Source organism: Coptis chinensis, chromosome 3 (assembly GCF_015680905.1).
Source record: "Coptis chinensis isolate HL-2020 chromosome 3, ASM1568090v1, whole genome shotgun sequence".
In the NCBI taxonomy this organism is placed as follows: domain Eukaryota; kingdom Viridiplantae; phylum Streptophyta; class Magnoliopsida; order Ranunculales; family Ranunculaceae; genus Coptis; species Coptis chinensis.
The window spans coordinates 105640726-105652648 of NC_141458.1; the positions used below are offsets into that span (position 1 = coordinate 105640726).

General features: G+C 37.1%; 1 protein-coding gene and 1 long non-coding RNA gene across 2 annotated transcripts; both read left to right on the plus strand.

Moving 5' to 3' along the window:
• The first annotated feature begins 6541 nt into the window (after positions 1-6541).
• LOC147512571 (large ribosomal subunit protein eL18x) lies at positions 6542-9005 on the plus strand. Its single transcript, XM_086595598.1, has 5 exons — positions 6542-6610; positions 6681-6770; positions 7654-7782; positions 8084-8266; positions 8551-9005. Exons 1-5 carry the CDS (start codon positions 6608-6610, stop codon positions 8707-8709), a joined length of 564 nt encoding a protein of 187 aa, XP_086451724.1. The 5' UTR covers positions 6542-6607; the 3' UTR covers positions 8710-9005.
• A 944-nt stretch (positions 9006-9949) lies between these two features.
• Positions 9950-11217, plus strand: LOC147512572 (uncharacterized). The gene is made up of 2 exons (XR_015215023.1): positions 9950-10705; positions 11001-11217. It is a non-coding gene; the product is annotated as an uncharacterized LOC147512572 (long non-coding RNA).
• Positions 11218-11923: the final 706 nt, after the last annotated feature.

Here is an 11923-nt window from a genome sequence, read left to right on the forward strand (position 1 = left end):
AAATTAGTGGTTACATCATTGTTTCACACGATTCTTTGCAACTGATGCGTACAGACAAGGAATCCTCATGGCTCTCAAGTAAGACATGTCCAAGGCTTAAGTGGAATTCACTGACAGATATCTTCAAGGATCTTGAGGCTTGCATCAACTACAAAAACACAAGGGATACGGGTTTTGCATCTTAGATTTTACCCTATGGTTCCTGTTGAGTTTTTTCAATAAAACAAGTGGTTATGTTTGGGGTGTCTTTGTGGTGGTTTGATCCCTTGACCTCTTTGTGGGATAATTGTTTAAGTAGAGAACTTTAGTCCCACGTAGGAGAGGAAACACTAGTAGCACTAGTAGATAGTGTTTATAAATGAAAGTCCCATACTAAAGGCGTGCCCTTAGGGTACAAAGACTTTTGGGTTAAGAGGAATGACTCACACAAAGCCACACATGCGCGTGCCGAACCAGGCCGGGCTTGGGCTATCTTTGATCCTTTATTTTCTTTTTGGTCAACGGTTTCCGGATAGAAACAGAAACGTGATAGACTTGTACAATCCGGATCTACTAAGTGCTTCACGTTTTTCCTTTTGAGGGCTATCATAAGATCAAATGGTAGATGACAAATCTGTTGTGTCTCAATGCCATGACCTATAGATTATTGTTCATGAGATACTTTCAGAAGAGATGAAAATTGACGGGCAATTTCAGGTTGTTGTCGTCATTGATAAGCTTCCTCCCTCTTGGAAGGATTTCAGGAACATACTGAGGCATAAGTCTAAAGAGTTTTCGATAGAGAGTCTTATTATGAGACTCCGTATTGAAGATGAATCACGAAAACAAGACCTTAATTAATGAGGAAGTTGCCATGTCATCTGCTAAAACTAAGGTTAATGTGTTAAACCAACAAACCAGTAAGACTAAATATAGTTTGAAACCTAATAAGAAGGCCATGAAGAACAAACTTATTAACAAGAAAGCTCCACAAAATCAGAACCAGAATCAGGTGCATATGAATCAGAAACCACCCATTGATATGTCATAAGTTGTTTGTTATACTTGCAAGAAGAAGGGGCATTATGCTAGGAACTGTAAGAATCGTAAAGTCAGTGAGGCTAATATTATTGATGAACCTTTTGTTGCTATGATAACTGAGGTCAATTCTGTTTAATGTCATCTGTGAGGGGTGGTGGGCTGATACTGGTGCTTCTAGGCACGTTTGCTATAATAGGAACTGGTTCAAGAGTTATACCACAACTACGAATTAGGAAGTTCTACTTGGTGATAATCATACGACCAAGGTTCCGGTAATCGGTGATGTTGAGTGTTGAAAAGAAAAATTTTTTGGGAACTTACGGGAAGAAAGTATAATTTTGTTAAAGGATGTGCTTCATACTCCTGAGATTAGGAAGAATTTGGTTTGTGGTTTTATTTTGAACAAGGTTGGATTTCAGCAAGTCATAGGTAGTGATCGATATTTGATCACTAAGTCTAGAATTTTTATTGGTAAGGGCTATGCATATAATGGGATGTTTAAGTTGAATGTTGCTGATATGAATACATCTTCTACTTCTGCTTACATGATCTCTTGTTCTGTTAATGTGTGACATGGTAGATTATGTCATATTAATAGGGAGTATGTTAAGAACATGAGCATAATTGGTTTAATTTCTGACTTGGATGATGATTTTGCACACTGTGAATCTTGCACTAAGGCGAAAATCACAAAGAAGCCTCATATATCAATTGAGAGAAGTACAAGTCTGCTAGACTTGGTACATACCGATATCTGTGAGCTTGAAGGAGTTCTAACTAGAGGTGGTAAAATATATTTTATTACTTTTATTGATGATTGCTCGAAGTTTGCATATGTTTATTTGCTGAAGAATAAAAGTGATGCGTTTGATGCTTTTAAAACTTATATATTTGAGGTTCAAAATTAGCATGACATGAACATTAAAGTAATTCGAAGTAATAGAGGTACTGAATATGGTTCTGCTGAGTTTGATCTTTTCTTGCAATCACATGGTATAATCCATGAGACGACAGCTTCTTATTCACTTGAAATGAATGGAGTAGCTGAACGTAAAAACATAACTCTTAAGGAATTAACGGTTGCTATGCTACTTAGTTCTGGAGCACCCTCAAATTTATGGGGTGAAGCTGTTTTGACCGTATGATATGTCATGAATAAAATTGTTAATTCTAAGATGAAGGTTACACTTTATCAACTATGGAAGGACAAGAAGCCTAATTTGAGTTACTTTAGAACATAGAGATGTCTGGCTTTTGTAAGGAAGCATGATCCCAAGATTTCAAAGCTTGAGAGCAAAGCTTATGAGTGTGTCTTTCTAGGCTATGCTATGAACAATAATGCCTACAAGTTTCTAGATATGAAGACTAATGTCTTGTTTGAATCATTTGATGCTGAATTTCTTGAATACAGGTTTCCATACCTATCTAGAAATAGTAGGGGGTCTTCCTCTAAGGCACCTACTTCTGATGTTTCTGACTCTTATATACCTAGATTACATGACAAAGACACTGTTACAGAATCTGAACCGAGAAAAGGTAAGAAAGCAAGGGTTATTAAGGAACTGGGACCCGATTTTGTCACTTTTTCTTTGGAAGGAGATCCCTCCTCCATTGAAGAAGCTCTCGCATCTTCTGACTCTGAGTTTTGGAGAGAAGCCATACAGAGTGAGCATGATTCTCTCATGGATAATAGAACTTGGGAGCTTGTTGATTTGCCTCCTGGTTGCAAGACCACAGGAAACAAATGAGTTTTAAGAAGGATGTTTAAAACCGATGGTTCAGTGGACAAGTTTAAAGCTAGGTTGGTTATCAAAAGTTTTCGACAGAGAGAGAACTTTGATTTCTTTGACTCTAAGGCCACCAGTGGCTATGTGTTTAACATTGGTGGAGGTGCTGTATCTTAGAAGTCTAAGAAGCAGACTATTATAGCGCAGTCTACCATGGAGTCTGAACTGATTGCTTTGGCTAGTGCAAGTGAGGAGGCTGGTTGGTTATGAGATCTTCTTACTCATATTCCGGTTTGGCATAAACCGGTACCAGCCACTTTGATACATTGTGATAGCACTGCTGCTATCGGGCGTGTCCACAGTAAGTTTTATAATGGTAAATCACGACAGATTCTTCGTTAACATAGTACTGTCAGTGATTTTATATCTAAAGGTGCAGTAACTATTGATTTTGTGAGTTCTGATGATAATCTAGCAGATCCATTTACCAAAGCTTTGGCCAAAGAAAAGTTGTGGACTACTGCCAGAAGCATGGGACTGAAGCCAATTGAAAGATGAACATCTATGATGGTAACCCAACCTAGGGACTGGAGATCCCAAAAACTAGGTTCAAAGGGAAGAACAAGTCATAGAATGTTGGTTGTGAGACATGCATTGTTACTTATCTATCCCGTAGTTGGATAGTAAAATGTATGAAATCCTGCAGCGATAAATAAAGGTTGAGGTTTTATGGGAAAAACTCTTAATGAAGTTCTATGGTCCTTATGGGCGGAGTGCATAGCTACAGGAACACTCTTGATAGACTCACCTAGTGAATGTGAAAGTATAGGCCGCTTTCTATAAGAATGAAGGCTGATTCTCTAGATCATTCACGAATCCAGAAGAGCACATGGCCTTTAATGTGCATAACATGAAAAGAGAACATTGGATATGTTATGCGTGATTATAACTTATTGTATACTCAAGACCTAAGTTTAAGACTTAGTCACTTATGACTCTTATACTTTGAGTAATTTTCACTACGTAAAGGTTTAAGTTGTGGACACCTTCATCTATGCATAACATGTTGATACTGATATTGATTGCTCTTAAGTATATTTTCTATTTTGTTTTATCAAAAATAAGTGGGGGATTCTTGAGTTTTTTCAATAAAATAAGTGGTTATGTTTGGGTGTCTTTGTGGTGGTTTGATCCCTTGACCTCTTTGTGGGATAGTTGTTTAAGTATATAACTTTAGTCCCACATAGGAGAGGAAACACTAGTGGATAGTGTTTATAAATGAAAGTCCCATACTAAGGGCGTGCCCTTAGGGTACAAAGGCTTTTGGGTTAAGAGGGAGGACTCACACAAAACCACACACACGCGAGCGCGCGCGTCGAACCGAACCAGGCTAGGGCTAGGGCTATGGCTAGGTTTGATCCCTTATCTTCTTTTTGGTAAACTGTTTCCGGATAAGTTTGGAAACAGAATTGGATATGGATTGGGAAACAGAAACGTGATAGACTTGTAGAATCCAATCCTTATCAGGAAACTGGAGCAGTTCCCTACAATCCGGATCTCCTAAATGCTCCACATTTTTCCTCTATAAATACTCCTATAACAGCAGCCTATTAGATATGCGAAAAATGATTTTCTATACTAAGTTGAGGGCTATCATAAGATCAGTATCGTGTTTCTTCTTTTCTTCTTTGGTTTATCTGCAGTAAACAAAAGAGAGTATAACTAGTTGTTGTATCTTGGAGGTTGACGCGCTTTGTCTGCATAAAGAGGAACAGATGCGAAACAACCTTAAAGAAAGCGTTTGATCCGTGCCTCAGCCAGCTTTCTTTATATTCACAGTTTGTTTTTGTTGCAGCAATTGTTACCAACAGTTCCTAAAAAGCTTATTCTGCTTAGTGATCCCTTGTTTCATTTCCGTTTCATTGTTGGCAATGGAAAAGTGGAAAACAATTGAAAACGCCAATAAAGGTTGCCATGGAATATAGACAGTCAATATTTTTTTCCCTCCCATAATCATCATTTATTCATATCATTTTTGCATGAAATTGTGAATATTATATTAATAATAATAATAAAGTTACAATATAGGGGTTAAACACCACCTGTGCCGGATTAAGTTCCCACTTTGAATTAGATGCAATTCATTTATATCTTGCGGGAATGTTAGTTTCTAGCCCTGGGTGGAAGTGGGATCAGATCCACATCTTTTCCCTTTGGACTTGCTTCCTCTCTTCTTCTGAACCTGCCAATCTACCTCTTTAGTATAATCAGCCCAATTCACAGAGCTTAGCAATTTTTTAGATTCAATGCTAACAAGATTTCTTGTAGGAGAACATGTGGGTTCTTCACCTTCCTCATCATCCTCATCGAATTCCTCTTCAACAACTAGATCAGCCCAATTGACCGTTCATAGAAGTGAATTAGTTTCATTCAAGACTCTATTGCCATGCCAGAAGACGAGGAGGTGGACTCAACCATTTTTGTCGTTGAAGAGGAATATGAGTCTAAAGATCTACTATTAATGGTCTTTAATCCCATAACTTTCTCAATAGGAGATCTAAAGTTAGGTGCTGTATATTTTGTAGTATTTCCCATAGTTGGAGAAGTTAAGTTCTTAACAACGTTAGGTGCTGTGTATTTTGTAGTATTTCCCATAATTGGAGAAATTAAGTTCTCAACAACTAAATTTGCATTCAAAGCCCTAACTGGGGAAAGATTCTCCTTGTCAGCTATGGGGGAGGCCTCGACTAGAATCAATTATGGCCAATTTAGCTAGAGAATGGTTCCCCACTAACAGATCTACTAATCCAATTAGATTGAAGATTACTTGGTTCAGAAATAAAAATTCCCAATTAGGTTGAAAGCAAAGTGGAAGGTAGAGTTCCAATAAACTGGAGAGTTACTATAAACTCTCGAGTGCTCATATGGCTCTTGAACTTTGAATATGCAACGACCAAAATACCAGCGGTCTATGTAACGATCTAGGTTACATTGACACAGGCACGCACGTCGGTGTCCGACACGGATACGAGGGTCGGATATAGCGAGCAGTTAAAGATCGACACGGGGACACGGATAGGAATAACTAATTAATTTTTTAATAATTATAAATTTATTAAATTAAATGGTCCATTTACACTTTTATGGTAGAGTAGAGTTTACCTGCCCATAAGTAGAGTTTTGAGTTTTGGACCACGTGTTCTTAAAATAATAGTATGTGGGTTTTAGTCAAGAGTCACGACCCACCCCCTCAAATGCAAACCCTAGATCTGGTTTGCAGTTTCAACTCAGCCGCCACCACTTCAAGAGGAAGAAATGAGAACGAGGAAAGTCGCACACCAATCTTCTTCTTTTTTTTATTTCTTGGTCACACCAATCTCCTTCTTCTTCTCTCTTTGCCGTATTTTGCCGTTTTTAGCCGTGTCGACACACGTATTTTTTGAGAAAGTGCCGTGTCCATATAACCTAGCTAATTATTTTTATAAACAGGCAAAATTGCGAAACAGCTCAAGTTGCAACTCTTTTTCCCGACTTGTTAAAATGGGTTTTATTTATTTTAGGTTCACATTATTTATGAGTTACAATCTTGCAACCTTTATGTGGAAAATTACCATAAAAGATTGAAAAGATGCATATGGCAGCTTGGGTCTGATATTTTGACAAAAGTTTCCTCAAGACCTAATAAGAACATGTCCGGCCCACTATGGTAAATCGTGGAAAACACGGCCCAGCCCAAAATTAATCTTGATCCAGCCCATTAAAAACCAAAACCCTAAAAACTATTTCATTGGCCGGGTCATATATATACAAAGCTATAAACAAGCTTCCAGTCTTTGGAGAAATCTCAAAAGCATCACACCATGGTAAACCCTAAACCCTAAATTTCATTTCCGTTCCGGGTTTTGATTTGCTGAAATGTTTGTTTTTTGACAGGGTATCGATTTGATAGCTGGAGGGAAGAGCAAGAAAACAAAACGGACTGCTCCCAAATCTGATGATATTTACCTCAAGCTTCTCGTCAAGGTTTCACTTGTTTATTAATGTCTATGAATTGCTCTTTTAATCTTTGTATGTTATTCATGTTTTAATAAAATATATACATAAGTTTCACTTGAAAATATTGTCAGGACTTTATCTTAAGATGACCAAGAGATTTCGAAAGCCTTTAGTATAACTTTCTTTTACAGTAGCTGACATTCCCAACTTGTGGAAACTTTTGAACTCATCTTAAGAGGCAAAAAAGAGAAATTCATATATAAAGGATGGTGGAAGAGTTGGGATCTGGTCATTTCTCACGTCACTTATTAGTCAAATGTCGCGATATATATAAATACAACCTTTAGAAGTTCTAACTAGTAGACTTCATTGCTAATCTGTAGTATTTAGAGTGTAGCTGGGTTGTTGACTTGTGCATGTTCCTTTTCTGTTACAATCTTCCTTAGGACTGTTAAATCTTTTTGTTTTTTCATTTGTATTGTTAGACTATGAGACTGGACTGTATGTTCTATACGTTAAAATAATTTGTCCCAGTTCCCTGTTTTTCTTCTTTTCCCCTTAATGTTGGTAAACTTTGGGACTTTTTCAGTTTTTCTATTTCTAAACCTTGGTTCTGATGCTACTTCTTTGTATCCCCTCAGTAGTTTTCTGCAGAGCACTTATAGCTCTATACGGTTATTGAGTTTTGTCTGTCTTTGCCGTGTTAGGAACTTTTACCAATCTGCCACAACCATAGTGAAGGTTAATTAGTTATATTGAGTAGTGCATAGTTGGGAAACCTCTCTCTCTTTAATATAATGTTGTGATGAAATGTTTCTTATCTGTTTTCTTTTTTACATTTGTTTTTATATACTGGATAGTAGTTTGAATTTAACTTGTTCTCCATGTGTCTTCTTCCTGTTTGTTACAGCTATACAGGTTTTTGGTTAGGAGAACTAGCAGTAATTTCAATGCTGTTATACTGAAGAGATTGTTTATGAGCAAGGTCAACAAACCGCCATTGTCACTCTCTCGTTTGATCCGGTTTATGAAAGGCAAGGTAAATGTCATTTTCACATATTGATCTTGTTATATATCTCTGGCTTGAGTGATATTGATATGCTAATTTATCGCCTGGTTTCTCTTTTATTATGCCAATATGTCCTTGACTATGGTGCTAGTTGGACTTGGTTACAAGTGATTTTGCCTTAAGGTTACATTGTCATTAGCCAAATAGTACCTTTGTCACTCTTTATGTTTTCTTCCTTTAAAAGTTCATTCTGTCTCACGTGATGAAAATTCATGTGAGTTATTTTGCCATATATGGAGTAATGAAATAAAGTTTTTTGCTGATTTGGCAGGAAGAGAAAATTGCTGTGGTTGTTGGGGCTGTCACAGATGATACGCGAGTCTATGAAGTACCTGCGTTGAAGGTGACTGCTCTGAGGTTCACAGAGACTGCAAGAGCAAGAATAGAGAAAGCTGGAGGTGAATGTTTAACATTTGACCAACTTGCCCTGAAGGCGCCCCTTGGACAGAACACGGTATGATAACTTTGAAGATTCCTCGATTTGGTTTTTTGTTAGATATGGTGCTTTATGTTGGTTAGATATTAATTCTGAAATGTTTCACCTTGTGTATGAAAGTTTTGGCTTGAAATGCTTTCATGGTTTCAACTTTACAAGTACAACTATTGTTGCCAGTGGTTTTTTTGCACTGATTTGCAACAGTTATTAATTGTTAAATGCCTGGCCAGTAGTGAAGAGTATCGTCTCCCATTTTTTGTTCAGTGGAAGACCCTGATTTGGTGCCTTTTGTTTTGGTTCAGGTTTTGTTGAGGGGACCAAAGAATGCAAGAGAGGCAGTGAAGCACTTTGGCAGAGCTCCAGGTGTGCCACACAGCCATACCAAACCATACGTTCGTTCTAAGGGCCGGAAGTTTGAGAAAGCCAGGGGCAGGAGGAAGAGTCGCGGGTTCAAGGTCTAAGGTCTTAAATGTCAGGTTGTTATGTTGGTTTACTTGTTTTGTGAGGAAAAATCGTTTGAGTTGCAATGTAGTGTTCAGTTGTGGATTAAAGTTGGTTGAGTTGAATAGTTTACTTGGGTATTTAATTTAGCTCCAAATCTATCCCGACATTTCTGTGATTTGAATTTAAGGTTCAACTATTAGAACTAATTTATTTTGAGACACTTGTATTGTCCTCTATACAGGGTTAAATGTTCTTTATTAATCTTTGCTTGGCTCGGAATTACTTTCAATTTATAAAGAAAATTTTCAGGGGAGGGTATTGTATATTGGTATGGCATTATTGAGTAGTCACTCGGTCTCACAATGTACATTCTGAAACCAGTGAAATTTATTGTATTTTGCATTCAATTCCAGGGCCCTACAAACTACAGAAGTTATGGTCGCTTGCTTGATTAGTTACCGCTCCTGAAGTTGGGCTACTTTGTGCTTTGTGAACAATGAGGTAAACAACAATACATGAGGATGCAAGTGGAAAACAGTATATGAGATGTAATTGATTCTAAGTTTTATTTTAATAAAGGGGTAGGGGACCTCGTTAAAATCCCAACCAAAAAAAAAAAATGTTGAATGAGTTGCGTCCAGAAGGTGTAAAAACTTATTTTGTGCATTTCCATGTCGAAGTAGATTTTTGGGATTTTTGAAGTGTGAGAAGTTGTGAAATAGTGCTGCCCAAGATCACGAGTACGCTCCAGCTTCTCCAGTAGCACTAGCCCCAGCCCCAGTGTTCTTTCCAGTAGAGCCCATGGTCCTCGTGTATATATAAGGTGACTAGTCACTGTGCACGTGGTACCCACGTGGGGGCCATATTAGATTTTTTTATTATTATTAATTTATACGTTTAAAATTACTATTGTACCCTTAGATGCAAATCTTTCTCCAGCCACAGGGACCCACTGAAGCCCACACATTTATAAAAAAAAACTATTTTTAAAATAGCAAAATTACCATTTTATCCCTCCAAAAAACAAAAAAAATATTAAAAAATATTAAAAACTGCAAAATGACAAAACTGCCCCTGTGACGTACGTGAAACACTATTCATCATACCCCATCTTTTTCTATATAGTAAGATATTGACGGTAAAGGGAATCTTTGACTTTTGCGGGCTTATCGGTTTCAAAAACTTGAAATCTTATGAGAATGGGTCTGAATCAGAGACGTGATTTATTAGTCCTATACTCCTATTGAGGCTAAAAGTGAGTTCAGTCCTAAACAAAGTATGCAATTGTACGAGCTATAAAACACAAATCATGAGCAATCAAGGTCTAATAAAGAAATTTTATTTGTCAATTTTTTTTCAAAAGCCCATGTAGCAATGGGCAGCAGTACCGCAGCACACAGCAACAGATAACGCAAATACGTGAGAATTCATCTATAGAGGAGGAACTTCAAGAAGATGTTCCAAGCTTCACTTGTGAAATTTGCATTGAACCATTCTCTTCCAGAAAAAGATTCCAGAACAAGAGCTGTTCTCATAATTCATATTGCAAGGATTGTGTAGCATATTACGTCGAAACAAAGATCCAAGAATACAACATGGCGGAAATTTTGTGTCCTGGTATAGATTGTAAGGAGCTTTTAGACCCTCTTGTATGTCGCTCAATCCTTTCAGCAAGAGTTTTCGATAGATGGTGTGACGCGTTATGTCAATCAGCATTATTACGTATGGGAATTCGTGGACGAAGTAAGTGTCCATACCCTGCTCAACGGTGTTCATGTCTGAGTGTAAATTTAAGCACATGACTAAGTGTTCAAAGTGCAACAGAAAGTTCTGTTTTAATTGTAAGAAGCCATGGAAGGAGGGTCATGTTTGCTTAATAGACGTAGACTTTCCAAAAGAAGATGGGCATGATATTCTTGTCGTGAAGCTAGCGGTGGAGAAAATGTGGAGAAAGTGTCCTGGATGCAATACGATTGTGGAACGTATTTCTGGCTGTCAATCGATTCGGTGCAGGTTTGCTTGTTTATTCTTCCCCCTTTTTTTTTACCACTTTTTATTCGTTAAAATCTGTGATATAGAAAAGCACTTCTTAAAATAACAAGAGATAATATTAGGGGATCCAAGGTGATTCTTGAGATATGATATGATTGATATATATTTTTTTTGATAAACACATCTTAAAAACCATCATATATTTAACACTCCAAGCATTGCAACCTGATGTTATTTATCTTTTCTAATCACGTTTTTCTCAAGGAAAAATAAGAAAGTACATCTGATTTTGTGTGGAAATTCAATTTGACTGCAGATGTGGGACTCAATTTTGTTATGATTCTGGACTGAAGTATGAGCGCAGATGTCCCTGCTCCACTTGTCGCAGAAAATTGTGGAGGGGCATAGTTTTTTTTATTGTTTGGGTCGTGATCAGTTTTCTTATTGTATTTCTTATCCTTATCCATCCCTTCCTACTGTTAAAGTTAAAGTGGGTTCGACTATACAATTCGATCTTTCCAATAGGTTCCTAAGTCTCAAAGTCACGCTGTAAAGATTTGAAAACATATCTCTTTATAATTTACTTCAAATAATATCAAATTGCTGAAAAAGCAACCCAATGTATGTAAATAAAAAAAGTTATAGATTCCTCCAAGTATCCTAGGAATGACTTTGAACCACCACAATGGTTTGTTTCGAGTTTTTGCTGATTATTTGAATTTTGCTCGCTAATTTTCTGCAATAAAATGAATACAATATCAAAAGCAATGCCAACAAAAATGAATACACGAGTGATTAGTGATTAACGTATAAATGAAAGGTCACTATCTAACAATTGAACTCATTCAAAATCCAATAAATTAAGTACTCCCTACATCATCCAAATAGAAAGACAGACCAAGCTAAAGCATAAAATTACAACGAGTATATAGTTTTTCTTTAAGAAATCAACACAACCCTTAAGTATAATTCAATACACAGCAGTTTCCTAATTAGCACAATAAAGTATATTACCTTGAAATCTTTTCTTCTAAACCAATCACAACATGCATTCCATTTTTCTTGTGCCAAGCCACTATAAGGGTTTGATTGTGCGACTCCATCATTTCTGAAACTCCTATAATGCTTGTGAAGATTACACCTAAATCCTCTTAAACGTGCCCCTAATATTGCGTCCACAGCGTACTTCACATGTGGAAGGTGCATATCCACATCCAATTTTTCCTACAAGAAATGTAG